Source organism: Helianthus annuus, chromosome 4 (genome assembly GCF_002127325.2).
Source record: "Helianthus annuus cultivar XRQ/B chromosome 4, HanXRQr2.0-SUNRISE, whole genome shotgun sequence".
In the NCBI taxonomy this organism is placed as follows: Eukaryota; Viridiplantae; Streptophyta; class Magnoliopsida; order Asterales; family Asteraceae; genus Helianthus; species Helianthus annuus.
In genome coordinates, this window is record NC_035436.2 from 195,786,409 (window position 1) to 195,810,396 (window position 23,988).

Here is a 23,988-nt window from a genome sequence, read left to right on the forward strand (position 1 = left end):
CCATCAAGATCGTCATCGACATCCTCCTCGTCCTTGTCCTCCGTTGGGCTTCTTCTTCTTCCTCTCTCTCTCTCTATTTATGGTTTCAATCATTATATATAGCTCATTCAATTTTAATCGGTTGACGTTCTAAGGGATTTTTCGTTTTCTTTCCATAAATTGTTCCTGAAATTTACATATAGATGCGACCACATTCAATTCTTTGTAATATCGGGTTTTATGATTTATCTGAATGGTCATGACCATAATTCTTTAGAAGATCCTATTTCATTTATATATGTATAATAATAATTAAAGCTAATTGTATCGTTGCATTGTGAAGAAATATGAGTAACAAGAAAAACCCTTGTGTGTTCTTGGATTTGTCATTGGATGGAATTGCTGCTAAAAGAATAGTGATCGAGGTCATTATTATTATATGTTTGGTTATGTTCTTTTGCATTTCAGTATGTCCATATGCATTATGGATTTTCTTGAGATATTATTATTATTAATGTCCACAGCTTTTTGCTGATGAAGTTCCTAAAACTGCTGAGAATTTTCGACTACTCTGCGCAGGTAGGTTCACTCCAGGGCTTACTAATTAATTCAATCAATATAATAAGATACTAAAAAGACATGCGTAATGTTATACGTATTGTAGGTCAAATGGTGGTGGAAGGAAGTACCACATTGCACTACAAAGGAACTGAATTCTCTCGTATCCATATGGGCGCCTTCGCTCAAGTATGATTCTTTATAACTTTTATAGGCTTGAAGAATCTTAAAATTTATGTTTATCTAAAATAAAATTTTTCATTGTGCAGGGAGGTGTTTTCTCAAACCAAAACCAAAACGGTATGTTTTTTTATAATCTTTTTATCCGCATTCCAGAGATGTAAGGGTTGATCTTTTGCAGGCACCAGCATCCACGAAAGACGACTTTATGCAGGTACACTTTAAAAAATGTTCGTTTTGTATTCTTGTTTTATTATTACCTATTAAATTCATGTTTGTACTAATACTTTTTGCGGTTTTTGTAGATGCGAAAACTAACACAAGGTGTAGTGAGTACGGTGTGCTAGCTGTCCAAACATGTACAAAGGGATTGAAGTTCCATATAATCTTGAATCCGTGGCCCGATCATGATAGGTATGATTATTCTATAATCAGGGCAACTTGTACATTTTATAGTCATTGTTATTAACCCTCGTCTACTCGGTATTATGGCAGGGTGCAAGCAGTTTTTGGAAAGGTGATAGACGGAATGGAAACTGTTAAAAAAATTGACAGCATGGGAACACCAACAGGAAAACCTTCTGGAAAGGTCATAATTACAAACTCTGGTGAAATTCCTGAAGAAGATAAAAACAAGTATGTGATGGAGTCTGATCAAGGTAGATCACATTTTTGTTCATCAAATTGTTTTCTTCACATAATTAGACGTAACTATAAATCTGTACTAATATGTGTACCATTTTGACCAGTCGAAAGAGAAGAACCAAGGAAGACACTTACACGATCCAACTATGCTTCCAAGTATTATCACTATAGAAGGAAACGCTTGGCGTCATCCAAATCTAACTCTGATCCGGAGATTTATAAATCTCTACTGGCGAAATTTAGAGAGGATGCTAAAATTTTAAAGGCACAACAAAAGAAAAAGGCGATGGTGATGCACTCTGATAAAGGTTCCGAGCCCGCTGAAAATTTTAAAGGTACGACAAAAACTATATCATATGCTCGGCTATACAGTTATAGCGGTCCAAAATCATATATCGGTCAAGGTGGTCAAGGTCTGCTATATGATATATAGGTTATAGCGGTGGTGGCGATAATTTTTATATCATGCATAATTTATGTGTGTGTATATATACATATAGGGTTGGGTTCTTTTCAGAACCTTATATTTAGTCACAACTTAGAGCATTCACATCCATTCCATCATATTTTCACTTTAAATTACACTAAAAACACTACATTTTCTCTCTCATTTTCAAAAAATAATATTTTTTAATATCTTTATCACTTTCTTTTCTCTCTCCTTTACTAACAACCACTTTCAAAATATATTAAAAAACTATAGGGGGTGAATAGTGTCTCCCCAATATACAGATGAACATTAACATTTTATCTCTCCTCCACTCACAACCACTTTTTATATTCTTTATATTATAAAAACTCGACACACAGAATTTGATGGAATGGATGTGAATGCTCTTACAGAACTAATATGAACACTCATTTTCTTTTTAATTTTAAAAATATAAAAGATCACAAAGGGTATAATAGTAATCTACCAAATTATTCTCTCTACTGTTGAATAGTTATTTAATAAATTGTCTTCTTTTTCCTATTAATTAATTATCCCTCTCATCCCAACTTTTATGGATTTGCAATAATGTTTTTAAATCAAATCAAGTAATGATATGTATTTCTTTAGGTAGTGTTTGGTATGCAGGAATGATAGGTGGAATGGAATGGATGATTACGAGGGAATGAAGAAAAAGGTGTTTGGTTGGTCAATAGAATGGAATCACCCATTTCAAAATTCATTCCATTCCCTCAAAATTATTCCTTCCACCCCCCATGTTTTTTTTTTCCATTCCATCTCCCCTTGCACCATTCATCAATAACACCACAACCCACCACCTTCGCCACAACCAACCACCACCACCACCACCCACCACCGATGCTATCGCCGCCACCCGCCACCACCTCACCCCGACAGCCACCACCGCCGCCGCCACCATTATCACCCACAACTGCGACCAACCGCCAACGGCACTCGCCGCCGCCCACCACCACCATCGTCGACGCCACCACCACCACCAACCGCAGCCGCCGCCGCCACCAACCGCCACCTCTGCTGCCACCCTCCACCAACGGCCACCTTGCCACCACCACCACTCGCCGTCGCCGCAGCACCGCCACTCGCCGTCGCCGCCACCACCACCACCCATCGCCACCGCCGACACCCACCACCGCCACCTATAACCACCCACAATCACTACCACCGACCACCACCACCACCACTCACCGCTTATTTTATTACTCCGTTTTTCTTGCCTACCGAACAATACACAATAATAACTCATTCCATTTACACATGGTAACCAAACAAGACATGGAATGGTAATGATCCATTGCATTCCCTCGTCCATTCCATTACCTCGTCCATTCCATTCCTTCGTCCATTCCATTACCCCATACCAAACAGACCGATTGAAATCTTATCTCAATCAAATCTTGTATATTTTTAAAAAATATGTTTGAATTTTAAAAAAGTTTTAGAGATATTATACATTTCTTTTTATTCAATTTTCTGCTATATTTATCAGCCTATTCTATTCTGATAAACAATTTTTCTACTCTTTTGATTCTATTTTTTTTGGCTGGCAAAACATGCCCTTTTGATTCTGATAAAGGATTCTATAGTGTATCAATTGTTTCTCATTGCTTTATATAATTAATTCTATTTTAATCCATATGTATTTAGTTAAATATGTTTGAAAGTGTTTTTTTAACTACTTGATATTGTTTTTTAAGTTTTTGGAAGTGTTTGTTTGCTTCATATAAAATATTTACGCAGGGCCGTCTCCGAAAATGATAAAAAAATTTGGGCCTCGGACGCGACAAAAAAATTGGGCCCACTCCTTACAAGTGGCGAACCCATGCTTTTTTTTCTTCAGTGGGCTGTGTGTGAAACACTAGATAATCAGAAAACATTTGACTAGTTGATTAAAACACAAAAATACAGGGTAGTACTGTGACTCGAACCCATGGATTTGAAAATAGAATAAAAGAGATTTACCAATACACCAAACTTACAATTAATACTATAATTTCTATCTAACATTTTTACTAGGTTCCTGAAAAGCTTGACATACCGTCCTTACTAGATCCACATAATTTTCGGACCCCTTATAATTTTGGGCCTCGGCCATCGCCTTGGCCGCCCAGCCCAATAACCGGGCCTCTAATTACGTATTGAAAGCGTTTTTTTTCAATACATAATAATAGTTTTTAGGTTTCTATTTACTTGCGCTTTTTTTCTCACGCCCGCACTTTTTTGCGCTTCTCGCCTAGGCGACAGACGAGGCCTATGCGCCTTGAGTGCGCCTAGCGCATTTGATTATTATGGTTTTCGGTACCGGTCCAGTAAGGCAACGATTCGGTACCGGTTTTTATCTTCAAATACCGGTTTGTATCGGGTATTTTCGGTACCAGACCCATTTTTTGGGTCTTTTGCTACCGGTTGGTATAAAGTTCATCCCTTTTAACAACTATGTTCGCTACGTAGCGCGGTGTAGCGCTCGTTAAGCCGCTATTGACAACTATGATACTGACTACCGAGCATCTATGTAGTCAATAGCGTGCTATAACGATCTGCCATAGCGCTTAGCGGACATACGATCTCATAGCCATTCCGCTATTAGCGGCGCAAACCGCTATCTTGAAACCCGTAGAGGGGCCGTAGCACTTCTTTTAGCGGGTTTTTTTTTATTTCAGCACAAAAGCCCACATTTTGTTTGAAATAAACCCAAAACTAAAGGCCAAACCCAAAATTAAACATAAATCGGGGTTTAAAGTCTTCATTCGCCGGGGTGGGTTCATCAGTCAAGAAAATTAAACCTAAATCTAGAAATCGCTGGACTTCCGCTTCCTAAATCCAAATTCGCTAGTTGTTCCTATATTGTTGGAGTCTGGAGGTACGTTGCTGGACTTCCTAAATTGCTGGTGGTTACGATTTTTTATATTACTATTAATGATTAATAATTTCACACACACATACACACACACACACATATATATATATATATATAGTGTAAAGATCATTTCAGAACTCTATATATTTTCAGAATTTGCAGAACACATCTAGACCATTGAATACTTTGATAAGGGCTAATATTAAAGGTGACATTTTAGTAATAATCCAGAAGTTTTAAGGATGTTATATTATCTAAAAAGGGTAATATAGGGATATCAAACAATAAAAATTTAGAACCACCAAATATTTCCTATTAACATAGTTATCGATAGCGAATAGCGACACGTATCTATATGTTACGTAGCGATAGCGATAAAATAGCGCCATATATTTAGTGTTTAGCGATGAAATAGTGCCCGCTATTTCGTGTTAAGAGATAAGGTAGTTAAATTTTAAGAAATAAAAAATAGCTATCTATATAATTTTTATATATATAATGTTAGTCTTATACCTTTTATGTATAAATGTATAAGTTTAAGGACCAAACGTAAGCTAGTGAAAATAGGGGGGGGGGTGGGGTTAAATGTTAAAGTACACAAACTAATTTTACACTTTTTATGTAAATTTTACAAGTTTTAATGACTAAATGTAACATAATGAAAGATAGAGGGGTTAAATGTTAAAATCCATAAACTTATTTAACCCTAGAAAGGCTCAAACGCAACAAAAACGCAACCGCTCTTCTTCTTCATAGTTTCCAGCAGGTTTCCAACAGGTTTCCGGCAGAAATTGCAGGTTTCCGGCCGGAAGTCGTCGTGGGAATCCGTTATTTTCACGCTATTCAGCGCTATACACCATATAGCGACCATGTCTCACCTCGCCACGCTATTCGCGATAGCGGTCGCTATGGCATTTAGCGACCAAATACCAAGAGATAAAGAGACTTTTTTGCAAGTTTCGGGCCTTTAGCGAAGTGCCCAATTGGTACTATATGGTGTTTAGCGACCAAGTACCAAGAGATAAAGAGAATTTGTTTGCAATTTTTATTTAAGTTTTGTTCCAGGATTGAAAAAAGAAGCATATCTAGATGAAATATAAATGTAAAAAATATCGTATTTTTTGATAAAATAAAAAACTTGGAATTAATTTATGCATTGATTTTTCATATAAAAATTAAAATACATACCATTTTGACCTATTTTGACCGTCTTTTTTAGGCCGAAAGGATAAAATTAGGAAGAAACCTTCTGATGACATTTCTCAGGGGCGAGTAACAAAGAAACGTGTTCCAACTTCAACTGTCGGTGATGAGAAGGAGCACCAGTTATCTAAATCTTTCGAGGAGGAGATGGAAGCATTTTTGGATGAGGAGTTTGAAGCTAAGCTGATGGTACAGGTTGCCAAAATGAACTTTAATGTTTTTGAACATTATGTGGAGTTTGATAAAGGTATAGCAATTTTAAGTTTTTTAATTGACTCGTCCACATCATTATATTTTATTATTGCTTTTGTAATTATGTTTTAAGGCATTGTTTAGTCTTATAAAAGTTGTTTTGACCACCTTTTTAGGCAAACCTGCGATGGAGTTTCATTACTCAAAAACAAAGTACTGGTCATCATCATCCACCTCTTATTCGGGGTATCGTTCTGGTCCGTTGGTAGATGATACGGAGTTTCATCATCTTCGTCATAGAAGGATATGCTCAGAGCGGAACTTGTATCCTAAATCATGTATCTCTTACTCTTCAGAGTGATTCATGATGTTAAATCTGAGAAGCTTTTTATGATTGCTTTTATGATAATATTCATGAACAAGTCGGTAGATTTAGCTTATCTTTATAGCTTGGTGAACATTTTTTAATTCACATGGAGAATAGCAATATGAAATTGAAACTTTTGTTGGTTGCATTCTTCCAAACAGTTTTCATTTTCGTCTTTTCTTTAGTTATGGAAGTTCTCGTATTTAGTTACATATATGTAGACAATGTTACACGATGTTTGGAATTGAAACTTTAACATGAGTTAGTCAATTGTAAGGGTGTAATCTGTAATAAAAATATTTAATGAACATAATAACAAGTGTAGTTATTGTAACACACATAATTTTCAGTGTAGATAAAAATGTATACATAATTTTCAGTATAGATAAAGAATGCATTTTGTCAAAACTTTAGGTTTAAGAGCACCAACATCGCCAAGTCCGGACGAGAGAGGCTTTGGAGGTGGGTGTAACCTATAATCATGCATTATTAATTAGAAAAAAAAAACTTCAATACCTAATTAACATTACCTTGGAATGCTGCCACATATTGTTGAATGTATCTGATTTTCCGACCTTAACAAGAGGAGATCTTGAGGACACGTGAACTTCTTTGGCAACCATATATAGCTATTTCTTTTGATATGTCTACAATCTAGTCATTTAAAATCTCATAAGAGTAAATTACAAGTTTTGTCCTTTATGTTTGTCCCAAATTTCAGGCGCTGTCCTTTACCTTTAAAATTGATGACTTTTGTCCTTAATGTTTGAAAATGCTGCACGTTATGTCCTTTGTGACAAACCCAGTTATAATTTTCAGTTAAATTATGTCATGTGCACTGCATATGAGGGTAGAACGGTGATTTCACCTCCCACTTGTGTATTCCCCCTTTAAAACCCCCTGATTCATCTTCAACCCCACTCAACCCCAAACCCAAATTCCAAAATCAATTGTCTGCAACAAAATTCCCAACCCAATTCTCACAATAATCATATCCTTCATCTTCATCAACTCATCATAGCGTCAAATCAAAGCAATCAATTACACATTCCACACAACAAAACTCACAATTAACAACGAACCCTAACGGGTCGTCAATCGACCACGATGTCGACCAATCTATATTTTACAAGTTAAAGTTAAGTTGATGGATGAAGAATCGTCAATCACCTGATTGCTATAAGTTTCCCCAAGAAGATCTTTTTCATGCTATTCATTAGACAGAGCTGATACTACAATCTGTTTATCTAGCTAATTATGGAGATTAAGATTTTGTTCTTAGTGTTACTCTCACTTTCATTGTTCCTCAATGTCACCAGGTGCTATCTTCTCATGATTTAGGTATCATGTAATTATGTATAAATATCTCTCTGGTCAGCTCACACAAACACACATTTCACGGTGTTCATTTAGATACAATTATACAAAGCTTCAAGCTTGCATCTTTAGGTTGTTTAACCATATGGATTTATGGTCTTAATGATCATTTTTGCATATTCTGGGTTGAAAAGAGTGGTTGTGGGAGACGGATCGGGTCAGATCTGCTGGTTGTTGTTGAAGTCGAGTTAAATCGCCGGAAAGTCATGTGGCGGCGGTTCTGGGTCAGGGCGATTGCTGGATGTGGCGGTGATGTTGACTTTTCAGTTTGTTTGGGGGTTCGGAGTTGTGGTGGTGGGCAATGGATAGAGAGAGGGTAGGTTAGTGAGGGTGGGTGGTAGAAAGAGGTGGTACAATGCGGTGCTTGTGGGTGACAGATGGTAGTGGCAGGTGGTGTATTTAGAGAGAGAATGATATAGAGAGAGAGAGGTGAGGGAGAGTGAGTGAGTGGAGAAACAAAGCTTTATAAATATATATTTAATATTTTTATTCAAAGGGTAAAAAGACAAATTTACCCTCATATGGGGTCTATGTGACTAGATTTAACATTAAAATTTAACTGGGTTAGGCCCAAAGGACATAATATGCAGGATTTTGAAACGTTAAGGACAAAACTCATCAATTTTAAAAGTAAAGGACAGCGCCTGAAATTTGGGACAAACATAAAGGACAAAACTTGTAATTTACTCATCTCATAATAAACGCTTGTACATGATATAAGCTGCATGTACATATGACCTTTTGTTGTGAAATTTCAAAAAGACTTATTTCGTTAAGCAAGTTGGTAAGCGTTATCAGATAGCTTCAAAGTTTAATGCAAAAAAATAAATAAAAGGATGACTAATAGGGTTCAATAAAAACATAACGTGAAAGCAAAAAATTAATACCTTTCAAAGATACACATGTATTTTAAGTTAAATATGTATGTCTTGGTAATTGATATATCTTGGAATAAAAAGGGTTCAATATTTTTTTAGCGGGAATATCAGTTGCCAGCCGAGGTTGAGCGTCGTGACCATTGCATACGACAACTGCATCCAACACCTCCACGGATATCACCCCATTCATATTCGACTCAACAACAAACTCAATGATGTCTGACTCAAAAACCTCCGCCACATGGGTCACTAAGGTATTGAACCTAATCAATTCTGTGAGTTCAAAATGAGTTGCAAGGTCTGTCAAGAACTTTAGTACTTCTTCGTGCCCTGGATACTTCCTCGGATCGCCGTACACTTTTTCACTAAATTTGAAATCAGTGAAGCTCATGAATTCATGTGGAAGATTTGTTTTCAAGGATTTGTAGGTAGGTGAATGAACATCTCTATATGGGTCTATTCCCAATAGATCAGACTCCACTCGTGCATCATAGGCCCATGTTCCGCCAAGTTGGTGTGACTTTTCAAACACCACTACTTAGGGGGATTCTCTTTGAAGGTCACGAGCAGCGACTAGCATGGCAACACCGCCACCGATTATACCTACCTTTAAGGATCTTGTCATAGCTAAATATGGGTCTTAATCTTTTTTCCAAGAGTTGGACACTTGATGAATTTGAAAGATTCAATGGTTGACTATTTGTAAAGTATCCTCTAGGAGGAAACGGATATTGGATTCACTCAGTCACATATGCCTTAAATGACATTTATAGTTGAAGTATAAGATTTGAACACGATTACTGAGAAAAGAAGCTGCGAAAAGCTGTTCTGGTGGCAATTCAATATTATATTTGGTGCTAATTCATATAATAAGTTTCGTGGTTTGGTACCTTATCAGGCAGACGTAAAAGAGAAATGATAATTTGCCATTTATTTCAGATGCGAATTCTCCTGATTTGAATACAGGCTGATATTGTAAGTTTGAACGGGATTACTTTTAGTTGTAAAATTTTTCATCTAGTTGAAACATAGTGCAATCTATGACTTTAGTGTTAGAACAATGTTAAACTTGAAGGTTATAATCCTAAAATAAAAAGTGAAGAAAGATGGAGGGTTAAAAGTAGCAAGATGGATTTAGTTTTTAATTAGTTGTTTGAATGCTTATCGAGTCAGTTAGTATGTTTATCATTTAGTTTTTGCATTCCTAGTTTGTAGGCTTTGAATTATGGTAGGTTTAGGATTAATGTAGTTTAAGTGTCATGCAAGTAAATTAATTCTAGTATGGGTAGGATAGGATGTTTTGTTTATTCTATATAAATGGTCGTAGGTTTCATGCATGTAAGTTAAGGGTTTAATAAATTTAATTTATTTGGGTCCATTCTATTTGTTCTAAGATTACAGCATTCCTTCACTTCATCTTTATTTTTTGTGCTTTTATTTGGGTTGAAGCCAACAAAACGTAATTATGTTTTATGTATTGGTATTATATGATATGTACTCGAATCATGTGGATAGCTTATGTAACTCGGTTGATAAGCGGGTGAATTTTCAAATAACTGCCGGAGCAGTTTCCCGCTAAATCAACCGCCAAAAAAACCTGAAGCATATATGTTTGTTTACCGGCAACAGGTTCCGGTATCAAGACATTTCTTTCAAACGAAATTGTCCACTCAACCGTTCACATTCTGCATATTTTGTTCATCCATTATTTTCTGCACATTCCCGCATTAGAAATCATGTCTGTTAATTCGAATCTACCCAAACCTTCCGCTGCAAATGATTCGGTTTCCCAACATAGTGGTATCAGAGCCACTACAGGGAAGCGTGCTGAAATCAAATCGAGTTCAACCACCATGCCATGACAACACTGTGTTGACGAGAAGAACGAGAAAGAAAGACGGATCCCTCGTGTGAGACTTTGCTACTACTGCCATCAACTGGGCCACCAAATCTACATGTGCAAGGCCAAAGAAAATGACAAAGCGACGCAACTGATCAAGCAGGCAATCGACGTCGGAATCAGAAGACAGGAAGATGATGTTCACTGCCAGAACGAAATGATTGTCACCGGGACTGAGGGTCGACAATGGGGAGACATCTGGTACGTAAATCCAACGTTCAATCATCATTTCGCGGGTAATCTTAATGTTTTCAAACGGGTAAAACACATGATGGGTGTTGAAACAAGATCAGGAAGGAACAATTTCCTGTTCATACGAGGGGTGGGGTCTGTTGAAATGAAATATGGGAAGGATACACTGAGAATACAAAGCGTGTTCTATTCACCGGAACTTGACCGGAATGTTCTGAGCCTTGATCAATTAACGCTTCAAGGCTTTACTGTCAGGAAATCCGGTGACACGTGTAAGATTTTCCCAATGTTTTCATCTCCGGTAGTAAACACGGTAAATGACGTGAGTGGGTTAACTAAAGAAGAAGAATTGGGTTTAAGTGAAAAACAGAGACTGATGGATCTGTGTTCGGTGAATGACGAATTCAAAGATAACTATTTGAATTCATATTTTAAACATTAAATGTTTCAAATGATGATGAAAATGATTGGAGTCGGATGATCATAAGGGCATTAGAATTTCATGACTTTGCGGACTGCAAAGCTTTGCTAGATATGACTGATGACCGAGATTTCGTGTTCAAGTATAAGTATGATCTTGAAAAGAAATTCGAAGAAATGGTGGGTTGGTTCTTAAACGAGAAGATGGGAATATCTTCAAGGCCAATTGGTGTCTGATGAAAGGAGGATTGATCTGCTTGGCTTGTATGTAATGGTGGAAAGAGACGGAGGCTACCGAAGTGTCACAATCGACAACTTATGGCCGGCAATAGCAAAAGATTTAGGTTTCGAATATCAAGACGGAGACTTTATAAGAATCGTTTATGCCATGTATTTGGATGTCTTGATATACTATTACAGGTTCAAATCTATCCAAGAAAAGGTGTATGATAAAGAGATGATAAATGAAGGTGAAAGCTCAATCGCCGGCGATGGACAAGAAAGAAGAAGGAGTGCAGATTCGGTACCGGAGGAAGCTGCAACAGAGCATTATGCTCTTTATGCCGGAAACAATTGGGAAGGATCTTGGAACCTGCACAAGAAACGCCGCCGGTTCAACTTCAATGAAGCCCGTAAAGCTGTGGATAAAGCCAATTACAGCGTCGTGATGAATGCAACAAAACATAATCTAGTTTAAGGGGGATTATGTTAGAACAATGTTAAACTTAATTATGTTTTATGTATAAGTATTATATGATATGTACTCGAATCATGTGGATAGCTTATGTAACTCGGTTGATAAGCGGGTGAATTTTCAAATAACTGCTAGAGCAGTTTCCCGCCAAATCAACCGCCAAAAAACCTGAAGTATATATGTTTGTTTACCGGCAACATGTTCCGGTATCAAGACATTTCTTTCAAACGAAATTGTCCACTCAACCGTTCACATTCTGCATATTTTGTTCATCCATTATTTTCTGCACATTCCCGCATTAGAAATCATGTCTGTTAATTCAAATCTACCCAAACCTTCCGCTGCAAATGATTCGGTTCCCCAACATTTAGTACCCTGAATATGAGTACATTTTTTGTTTGACTAATTGTTTGAGACATGTTTAATAACAATATCTCATTTAGCATGCTTGACAAACATTTTTTCTATTGGTCACCTAGGACATAGGATGCATACATTCAAATCTTTTTGCATAAGACAACACTTGTTTATAAGGTTTAACAAGTTTTAACACAAAGCAAACACTTGAATAAATGAATCTTTCAATCATATCCTGTGTTTCTCCAAGAATGCATCGTTATGGCTTATACCCATATAAATCAATCACGTCAAACTCTGGTCATAGAAAGAGAAACCCCTTGTTTATGCAGTGGCGAGACTAACGGTTGTTCTCTGCAGACGGTGACGATGAACGAATCCGGTCCATATCTACTTTAGCACTCCTAAATGGGTCAAGTCTAGAGGAGTAGGATTTTTTTGTAGCAACCAAGCCCAAATTAATTTGGAATACATAATACATGAATGCAGTTTCAATAAGGTTAGATCAAAATTCAGATATTAATTGGTTGATGAATAAAACAAAAAAAAATGGTACCCCAATGATTTGAAAGTCATTTATTCTGATGCAACACATTTGTGATATTCAACAAAATTAGATTATTGCATTAGTTAGTAACAAACCTTCAAATGTAATGAACCTGTTAGTTATCTATGAACGTAATTAAGAAATACGCTAGGTAGAATATAACATTGATGGCTTGAAAACTTCTCTTTTTTAAACTAAAAAATTGTACCTAACGTTATATACAGATCATCACTTTTGAGTCGTTGCCTTGTCATTCAACGCAAATTTCTGAACGGTTTTGTTGTAGCGTGCATATCCTAAGGGCCGGTTTTACTACTCATACCTGTGATAGATCTTCGAAGTAGAAAGTAAAACACATGTGGAAGAAAATTTGATCGTAATATGGAGTTGAAGTTTAGAAGTGAAGCGAAAGTTATGATAAGTCGTTTTTGTTACATTTTTTCTCTAGTCAATTAGTTTGAAACATAAACAAAGGCTTAGTGTAAAAATCCATTTAGTATATCCCATATTTCTGGGAGAACAAATCCATATACCCATCTATACCAGCTGTCATTAGACAATAAATCCAGTATTCAATCATGTTTCTTATGTTCTTCTCCATAACCATTCCGGTTTGTGCCCACATCCAATCTATATAATCAAGCTGCAATCGTTTGATGTCCAACTGTTACTTCTATATATGTTATAAAGATAAAGATTGACTCTAAAAAGTAATTTATAACAACTTTTAACAAAAAAAAAAAAAACCTGAAATCCAAGTTGATGAGTTGAGTGTTCTGGAAGGCCTTTTTCTTTCATTTCTTCGTAATATTTTAGGACTTCACTCAACATTTCGTCTTCCGATGGCAAAGAAACCTTAGCCGATAACGCGTGTGCTATCCATCTTGATTGGCACTCCATTATTATAAATGGAAAGGTCTACAGTTACAAAGTGCTGTTAGCTACTCCATCATATGAATGTATTTCAACAGAATTAATATATATTAATTAAACTTACCCTTTCAAGTATTCCAACAAAGGAGAGTCCCGGAGCAAGTCGTGGGGGGAAAACATGTTTGTAAAGAGGTCCAATACGTTTGTCTTCAACACTTACAATGCCATTTGTTCTAAGAAATGGAAGATGGAATTTGTACCTAAATGTGAAGCAATATGACTGTTTAAAGTTTATACTTTATTATTATGAAATTTGTACCCTTGATTTTCTGGTTATGTGTTTGTAGCATTTGGACGTACCCGGTGCAATGTAATATAATATCTGCATCTATAGAGAATCCGTCTTGAAATGTTACCCAACCATCTTCACTAACACAGTTTATCTGTTAATTATATAAAACAATCATATGAATTTCTAAAGCATAGTACGGACGTAGTCTATATATATTATCATCTTCACCAAACACTAATACAATTTACCTTTTTCTTCCACAAATAAGATACATTCAGACAAAAGACCAATATTGGCTCTAAGCTAAATTTGATCAAAACTTTAAGTGAGAAAAAAATTGCCATCTTCAATTAAAATGCTTCTTTTTACTAGAGTATATGGGTTCCTATTCATTTAAAAATAGTGTCCCCATTTAAAAAAAACAAACATTATCTATAATACAATTACCAACTTTCATAAATAGAACTTTGACCTTTTTTTTGTCTTTTTGTTTTTTTTTAACTTTTAGCATTAATAGTTACAACCCCTTAACTTTTTAAAGACTTTGTAATCGAGTTTTACGTTTTTTTTATATACATGTCAGTATCAATTTAAGTTGATTTACGTTTCTAAGTCAGGTCAAATATAATATGTTCTTAGGCTTATTATTATGTACGTTTTCGGTTGGCCTACGTTTTGACGTAAAAAACCATTCCGGAAATGAGTCGGGTCAAATATAATATGTGTTCCTTCTTATTTTTTTGTATGTTTTTTAATTGGACTACGTTTTAACGTAAAAATTGTTGGCCCGAACTGGATCTTGATCTCTAAATGAGCGTGATTAACAAACTTGAATAACAATAACTTGTAATAACCGAATGAATGTATATACAAATCGAAGGAGTAAAGTGATTACAAATGAAACTACTTGATCCTATTTATAGTTTTCTACGGGTACGAATGAATAGACACGTCTCTTCGTGAAAAGTCATGTCTCTTGGATGTGTGGTTATGATCAATCCTTGAAGAGGTGTGATGAATCTTGTTCGTTCGCTCCAACCGGTGTGTCTCCTCCTTGGTCTTGCCTTGCACCGATTCGGAAGTGTTGTGAGGGTGGACACACCCTTTCGGTTTAATGATGGTAGTTACCATCTTCCATTTTGTCAACTTCAGCCCTTGTAGTTTGTAACCGCTAAGTAATAATTTATTCTAACTATCTAACTATGTATGAGATGTTAAGAGATTAACCGGTTTCATTCACCCCCTTAATCTCAAACATCCATAAGTTGCTTTAAATCTTGAATTCCAAGCAGTTCCCTCATTGTAGCAAACTTGATCCTTGCTAGTGCCTTTGTTAGTATATCTGCTCGTTGTAGTTCTCCACTTATGTGTTCCACAGTGATATCCTCGTTTTCCACACATTCTCTTATGAAGTGATAGCGTGTATCAATATGCTTGCTTCTTCCATGAAAGACTGGATTTCTCATGAGTGCTATTGCTGAAACATTATCTACTCTGAGTGTTATCTTCTCTTCCTTCCAGCCTGTGATTTCACTTAACAATCTTTTAAGCCATAGTGCTTGACATGCTGCTGCAGTGGCTGCCATGAATTCTGATTCGCATGATGATAGTGCCACTGTCTGTTGCTTCTGTGTACACCAGGTTATAGGTGATTCTCCAAAGTAGAATACTAGACCAGTTGTTCCTTTTCCTTTGTCTGTATTAACTCCAAAACTACTATCACTATAACCTGTGATCTTACATCCTCCTTGCTTCTTGTAGATGATTCCATGCTGTTTAGTTCCTTTGATGTAACGTAGTATTTGCTTTACTGCTTTCAAGTGTTGTTCTTTTGGTTCTTGCATGAATCTACTAAGTAGACTGACTGGGTAACATAGATCTGGCCTTGTATGCAATAAGTACCTGAGAGAACCTATCAGGCTTCTGTAATGTGTTGCATCTACTAGATCTCCTTCTTCAGTCTTTGTTAATTGAGTTCCTGGAGTCATGGGAGTCTTTGTGTCATTGCAGGATAACATATCGGCGTCTTTGAGTATCTTGTTGATATATCCTGTCTGCTTGATGCCTATCTCACCCCCTGCTTGAATTACTTCTATTCCCAGATAGTATGCTAGCAATCCTAGATCGCTCATATCAAATTTGTTCTTCATCTGAGATTTGAAAACATCTATCTCCTTCTTTGATGTTCCAGTGACTATCAAGTCATCAACATAGACTCCAACTATTAGCGTAGAAGCTTCACTTGTTCTTGTATAGATTGCGTTCTCTAAAGTGCACTTCTTGAAGTTAAGTGACTTTAGGGTTTGATCTAACTTCGTATTCCAAGCTCTTGGTGCTTGTCTCGGTCCATACAGTGCTTTTGATAGTCTGTAAACCTTTCCTTCATTTCCTGGCTTTATAAATCCTTCTGGTTGTGATACATAGACTTCCTCCTTGAGGTCTCCGTGCAAGAATGCAGATTTCACATCTAAATGATGTACCTCCCAACCTTGATATGCTGCTAAAGCCAACATTAGTCGTACTGTTTCCATACGTGCTACTGGTGCAAAGACTTCGTCAAAGTCTATTCTGTGTTGCTGGACATATCCTTTTGCAACTAGCCTTGCCTTGTATCTGACAATATTTCCGTTTGCATCTTTCTTAGTCTTGAATACCCACTTTAAGCCTATTGCCTTGTGACCACTTGGTAATTCTGTCAATTTCCAAGTGTTATTCTTGTTTATTGAGTCTAACTCAGCCTTCATTGCTTCAATCCATTTTTTGTCACTAGATGCTTCCTTGTAATTCCTTGGTTCTTCTTCAGCGAGGAATAACTCATGTGGATCTATTTGAATTTCTTCTGTCTCTTCATACAGGTTTTCGAGACTTCTTAGTCTTACTGGAGTGTCACTGATACTCTCTGTTGTACTTTCAGAGGTAGATGGACCTCCACTTGATAAACTGCTTGAACTTCCTGCTGAGTTCTGATTGTACGAATGTGATGGCGGGGTTACATAGGAGTCTTGTTCTTCTGTCTGATATATTCTTGAATCGTCATGATGTGGCCCGCCACTGTCAGGACTACTTGGTTCATTTTCTTCTAATTCTGATGGTTTGTCATCTTCTTGAATGACAAAGTTTGTCCATTCAGGATTCCCTGAATCTACCGTTTCCATATAACTATTCCAGTTCCATGGTTGACCTTCCATGAACTTTACATCTCTACTGACACATATCTTGTTCTTTGCCGGATCATATAATCTGTATGCCTTTGATCCTTCTTCTATTCCAAGGTAAACCATAGGTGCACTTCTATCATCTAACTTCTTTTGTTGAAGTGGTAGTACCTTAGCGTAAGCAGTGCAGCCAAAAACCTTCAAGTGTTCCAGATTTGGCTTTCTTCCTTTTAGTGCTTCATATGGTGTCTTGTTCACCAGGGCTTTTGTTGGAACCCTGTTTAGTACATATATTATGTGTCGTATTGCTTCACCCCAAAAGTTCTGTGGCATGTTCATTGCCTTTAGCATACTGCGAGTAGTGGATAACATCGTCCTGTTCCGCCTTTCTACTACTCCATTTTGTTGTGGGGAATATGGTGTTGTAAGCTGTCTTGCTATGCCGTTGGTTTTGCAATACTTGTTGAATTCAGCCGATGTGAATTCACCTCCTCTACCCGTCCTTAGCATTTTTAACTTGGTCTGCGCTTCCTTTTCCACCTTTTCTTTGAACTCCTTAAATGTTTCGAATGCTTGATCCTTGGAAGTTAGTAAATATGCCCACATGTAGCGAGTACAGTCTTCTACAAGTAAGAATATATACTTCTTCCCAGCATGTGTTGGTGGAGTTATAGGACCACACAAATCCCCATAGACTAAGTCCAGAGGTTTTAAAGATCTGAACTTCGCCTGATTTGGAAATGGTGCCCTACTATGCTTCCCTAATAAGCATGCGTCACAGACCTGACTAGCATGACTTATTTGGGGAACTCCATGTACCAAGTTCTTACGAGTCATTTCCTTAATAGCGTCGAAGTGTAAATGGCCTAACCTTGCGTGCCATAACCATGCTATGTCTTCGGTCTTTGATAGTAAGCAGATTGGTCTTCCAGTCTTTAGTTTGACTTTGTACAGCCTGTTCTTCAATCTCTTGACTCGCATTAGTAGCTTTCTATTTCGATCTCGGATAGTGAGTAGATCTCCGTCCATAACCACTTTGCAACCGATTTCTGTAACTTGTCCGAGGCTCAATATATTGCTTTTCAGACTTGGAATGTAGTACACTTGTGAAACAATCTTTTGTTCTTGGTTTAGACATTCTAGTAGTATTGAATCTTTGCCTTTAATTTCTACGTCTGACCCATCACCAAATCGTACTTGTCCTGTCACCGTTTCATCTAACTCCTTGAAGTGACTTCGCACTCCTGTCATGTGGTTGCTAGCCCCGTTGTCTAAGTACCATAGATTTTTATCTTCTGAGGCGTAACTGGTTGGTTTTATACGTTCCTCGTTTAGCAGAGCCCTTTCTTGAACATTTTCTTCTTGTATTGCCATTAGCAATACGGGTGCTTCGTCTTCCTCGACAAGGTTTGAATGTTCTTGTACTTCGTCTTTCTCAGAACAGTCCTTCTTGAAGTGTCCAAACTTCTGACACTTAAAACATTGGATCTTACTTAGGTCGGTTCTTGCAAACTTCCTCCAATTTCTAGAATTTGCATTTCTAGGTCTAGATGTGGATCCTTCGTTTTTGGGACTTTGCCTATTTCCGTTGTTTCGCCAATTTCCACGCGTTTGGTTAAACCTACCACGTCCGCGGTTTCCAGATTGTCTCCCTCTGTTGTTATCATGATGTGTGAACATAAGCCTATCTTGGCTTTCTCCTTGATTTCCTTTCTTTAACTTGAGTCGTTCTTTATACGTCTTTAGTCTTCCGACCGCTTCTTCTAGCGTCATGGTTTCTAGATCGGAGTATTGTTCCATGGAGGCAACGATTTGAGTAAACTTATCCGGTACGCCATTTAGGAGTTTGCGTACTAGACTCGGTTGACTCAATGTCGTTCCTACTTCAGTTGCTCGGGTAACGATACTATTAATCTTTGCGGTAAATGAATCAATAGTGTCGTCATCCTTCATTTGCAATAATTCAAATTCTGATAACAGCGTGTGCATACGCGCCTTTTGTACCCGATCAACACCAACGTGTCTCACCTTTAAATTATCCCAAATTTCCTTTGCAGTTTTACAACTTGCAACTTGCAATACAACATCTTCTGGTATTGCTTGAAACAGATATGCAATTGCAGACTTATCTTTCTTAGTGATGCAGCGCGTGAAACGAAAAAAATGAAGATTACACGTTGATTCTACGAATACCCGTGTAGCTCTTCCCCAACCCCCAAATTGTAACCCCAAAGGCCACGGAATTTGAAGTGAAAAATCAGTTTTCTCAAAATTCAATTCTGAACTTCTCATTAGCTTTAGCAACATATAAATAAAGACTGAAATTCGAAACGGGCCTAAAAAAGATAACGGGCCAAACACACGGCCTAAAACAAAAAGCCCAAAATAGTTCAAAAAACATAAAAATGCAAATAAGTAATAGAAATAAGCGTTTTTTGGCCCGGAAGATGACCCAAACCGCCTACCGCCGTAGGCGGTTTGTAGCAAGATGGAGCTCGTTCTCGCCTTCGAATCGCCTGGTCGCACGTCCCAAACGGACCCCCATAGCCCAAGTTAGAGCCATTTTAGTGAAGGCCCTTTTCTTACGCGGTCTTGGGCCTCCAAGTACATAATAGCCCGCTCCATAGTCACAGAATTCGCCTAAAATAGCACGAATTTCGAATTGGTACGTTTCGTACCATACGGAATTCGTATACGACCCAGTTCGTTATCAATTCGCGAATTTAGGGTTTGATTCGTCGTTCCAATTCGTGTTTCAGAGCTTCAATTGGTGCTGCAATATTGGCTGGAAACGATGAAGAAGGAGAATAGTGGCTGCGGCGTTTCAGCTTTAGGTTAATAAGTTTTCTAAACTTTTTAACATTTAACCCCTCTATGTTTTACTACTTTAATTTTAGTCCTTAAAACTCTAAACTTTTACATATAAAGTGTAAAACTAGTTTGTTTATTTTAACGTTTAACCCCCTCTATATGCACTAGTTTACATTTGGTCTTCAAACTATAAGTTTATACACATAAAATATAAACTTAACATTATAAATGGTACACCGTACCGGAATAGCGTATCGGATCGTACCGAAATGAACCTACCCCCCTCCGTACCGAATTCGTGCCATCTAGCGAATTGCGAACCCGAACCGCGTACTCGAACCGGAGCGAACCGCGAATTAGGTGACTATGGCCCGCTCTTCCACACTTGGGCCCACATCACTTAGTGTCTACCGTTGCATTTTCTGCCGGTTCAATCGTTTCCCACAAACCATTCGCTTCAAGAATCGTCTTGATATGAATAGCCCAAACCGTATAGTTTGTTGGTTTCAGAATCGGACACTGAAACTGGGAAAGAGAATTTCCATCTTTTTGTATTATTATCGGATTTTGTCCGGATGTTCCTGACATATCTTCCTGCCGAATAATCTTCACTTTTACTAAACTTTTCTTGGTTTTAATAGATCTCAACAAACCCCACGATTACCCGAATCGTGTAACAACCAAATAATCTAATTCGCACTAAACCCCGGAATCAAAACAAAACCCTAGATTCCTAACCCTTCGGTTCAACCGATTATACTAGAACCGAGAATAAAAAATTCTGAAATGAACTTTTGCGAATTTAAACGGAAAATGAAACCTGATCGCGAATTCCCTGCGATGCCTTGCGATTCCCACGCTTAGAGCCTGACGCTCTGATACCAATTTGTTGGGCCGAACTGGATCTTGATCTCTAAATGAGCGTGATTAACAAACTTAAATAACAATAACTTGTAATAACCGAATGAATGTATATACAAATCGAATGAGTAAAGTGATTACAAATGAAACTACTTGATCCTATTTATAGTTTTCTACGGGTACGAATGAACAGACACGTCCCTTCGTGAAAAGTCATGTCTCTTGGATGTGTGGTTATGATCAATCCTTGAAGAGGTGTGATGAATCTTGTCCGTTCGCTCCAACCGGTGTGTCTCCTCCTTGGTCTTGCCTTGCACCGATTCGGAAGTGTTGTGAGGGTGGACACACCCTTTCGGTTTAATGATGGTAGTTACCATCTTCCATTTTGTCAACTTCAGCCCTTGTAGTTTGTAACCGCTAAGTAATAATTTATTCTAACTATCTAACTATGTATGAGATGTTAAGAGATTAACCGGTTTCAAAAATATTTAAGAACACCGCAACAACATGCATTACAATTTACTAGTTGGCCAATTTAGTAAATATCAGGCTAAAAAGTTGTCCCTACTTACACCTTGCATCCACCACTACTTAACAAAAGGACGTAAAAAGTTTTTGGAGACCCTATGTTTGAACTTGCATCTCTCCTATAGCCATGTGAGGGCTTAACCATCTAACTTGTATCAACGTTTTTGCTTTATTTGGTCTATATATATTATATATGTATATTTAAACAGGGAAAATTTTATTTTGGGCACTGGCGTCTGTGCGGCCGCACACCCCGTAGGTCGGGCCTGAACCTTCACTAACATAATCAAAAGATATAACCCTCATAGACAATCTACCACAAAACTTTGTTCAAATTATACTATGAATATAATATTATATATTATAGTAGTAAAGATGAAACCTAAAATCATGCATTATAAGGTTCTGAAAACACTTCAATAGTAAGTTAATATCATACCTTGGAATGCTGCCACATATTGTTGAATTTATCTGATTTTGCGACTTTAACAAGTGGAGATCTTGAGGACATATGAACTTCTTTGGCAACCATTGCTATTTCTCTTGATATGTCTACTGCACTGGGTCCATTCCCAATTACAACTACAATCTGGTCATTTTAAAATTCATATTAATTGTTAATCTTAACTACCGAAAACAATATAAGTACTTATATGAATGTTGATTTGATAATACATAACCATAGAAATTCAAACATTAGTTTAGACCACATTTTAAATATTGAATTCCTAGAAACACGTATCATTATTAGTTATATGAATGTTGATGTGATAAACATATCATTAAAACTTGAACATTATTTAATTGGTTAAAAGTTTAATGCTAAATAAAAAAAATAAACATATTGGTCATATTTTTTTAGAATTAGCCTTATTTATCACTAACCTGATCTCGAAATGGTTCAGGAACACGATAGTTGTGGCTATGCATTTGCTTTCTCGGCCATGTCTTAATACCTACTCCAATATTACAAAATATTGTCATGATAGACACATGCTTTTATATTATAGCTTCTTTGTAATATATGTGTGTAGATAATTATATCAATAAGAACTTATATATTAGTTGTAACCATAAAACTAAGCAAAAATAAACATGTCACTTTGTGTTAAAAAGAATATTTATTTATCTACAAATCTTGGAATAAAAAGGGTGTAATATTTCCTTACCGGGAATATCAGTTGCCAGACGAGGTTGAGTGTTGCGACCGGTACATACGACAACTGCATCGAACATCTCCACGTAATTCACCCCATTTGTATTCGACTCAACAACAAACTCAGTGATGTCTAAGTCAACAACCTCCACTCGAGTCACCAAGGTATTGAACCGAATCAATTCTATGAGTTCAAAATGCCTTGCAAAGTCATTCAAGAACTTTAGAACTTCTTCGTGCCCAGTATACATTCCCGGACCGCCATATACTTTTTCGTCGAACTTGAAATCAGTGAAGCTCATGAGCTCACGTGGAAGATTTGTTTTCAACGATTTGTAGAGAGATGAATGAACAACATCTCGGTTTGGGTCAATTCCCAATAGATCAGACTCTACTCGCGCATCATAGGCCCATGTTCCTCCAAGTTGGTGTGACTTTTCGAACACCACTACTTGGAGAGATTCTCTTTGAAGCTCACGAGCAACGACTAGTCCAGCAACACCGGCACCGATTACAGCTACCTTTAAGGATCTTGTCATAGCTAAATATGGGTCTTAATCTTTTTCCAAGAGTTGGACACTTGATGTATATGAAAGATTCATAGGTTGATTGGTAAAGTACCTAGCTTCTTAGTGGAAATAATAAATTGTTAATACAATTCACATCATTTCCTCTATGAAATCTTGTGAGCCACATATGACACCTCACATAGGACAAGTGAACCAAATTGACCATACAAAAGTACAAAACCAAAAGTTCCCATGCCAACTAAGCATCTTTTGTTCCTTTGTGCTGATATCCACTTACCAATCTTTCAACAGGCTTAACATCATAATTATTAAGTGAGTTGTCGCCACCCCGTGCGTTGCAGCGGGATGTTGATTATGAAAATCTTTAGTGTGAAATGTTAAAGATGTTTTGGTTATGATTTATGAATGACCTTTGAAGAAAGGAGAACGGTATATGATATTAAAGCGCTTGTTGATTTGGTTTTAGTTGAACAAAGACTGAGTTTCAAAAATTGAGAACAGGAACGGAAATAAGGGTAAATCAAAGGGCATGTTTGGATAATTATATGTACATACCGCAAGCGGAGCGTTATGGCGATCACCAAAATTTTTTTTTCTTTTTTCAAATTCACCGATTTAAAGGTGTAATTCTGTTTTAGAGGGTGTTTGGGGTTGAGTTATGAAGGAGATTTTTAGATTATTGAGTTTTGAAATCGTAAATAATCAGTTTTGAGTGTTTGGGTAAAAAATAAAAAATTGATTATTTGCGTTTAGAAAGTTACAAAACGCAGTTTTCCAAACCCCCCCCCCCTACTGCAACAAAACGTAGTTTTTCAAAAATTGATTATTTGCGTTTAGAAAATGGTTGTCACTTGTTTATTTTTTTAATATATATTTGCAAAACACTCAAATAGTTGATTATCTGATTATTGTGATATCAAGCAACATAATCAAATCCAAACACCATCTTTCAACATCGCGTTTTGCT

The 23,988-nt window shown here is 37.0% G+C and overlaps 2 protein-coding genes across 3 annotated transcripts; one reads left to right on the top strand and one right to left on the bottom strand.

Moving 5' to 3' along the window:
* Positions 1 to 326: 326 nt before the first annotated feature.
* On the top strand, positions 327 to 8,147 carry LOC110937758 (peptidyl-prolyl cis-trans isomerase CYP63). Its single transcript, XM_035989518.1, has 11 exons — positions 327 to 404; positions 504 to 558; positions 644 to 726; positions 807 to 837; positions 899 to 931; positions 1,023 to 1,131; positions 1,213 to 1,376; positions 1,467 to 1,775; positions 5,908 to 6,138; positions 6,260 to 6,348; positions 7,962 to 8,147. The coding sequence occupies exons 1-11, from the start codon at positions 327 to 329 to the stop codon at positions 8,145 to 8,147; spliced, it is 1,368 nt and encodes a 455-aa protein (XP_035845411.1).
* Positions 8,148 to 13,184: 5,037 nt separating this feature from the next.
* Positions 13,185 to 23,165, bottom strand: LOC110937757 (flavin-containing monooxygenase FMO GS-OX5). Of its 2 annotated transcripts, XM_035988743.1 has the most exons (8): positions 22,505 to 23,163; positions 22,221 to 22,291; positions 21,775 to 21,924; positions 20,767 to 20,859; positions 14,049 to 14,131; positions 13,813 to 13,948; positions 13,563 to 13,733; positions 13,185 to 13,458 (listed from the first exon to the last, which is right to left on the bottom strand). In XM_035988743.1, exons 1-8 carry the CDS (start codon positions 23,028 to 23,030, stop codon positions 13,309 to 13,311), a joined length of 1,380 nt encoding a protein of 459 aa, XP_035844636.1. In that variant the 5' UTR covers positions 23,031 to 23,163; the 3' UTR covers positions 13,185 to 13,308. The 2 variants fall into 2 exon arrangements, with proteins under 2 accessions (XP_035844636.1, XP_022035907.1); XM_022180215.2 differs by lacking the exon at positions 20,767 to 20,859 and having other exon boundaries at positions 22,505 to 23,165.
* Between the last annotated feature and the right edge of the window lie 823 nt (positions 23,166 to 23,988).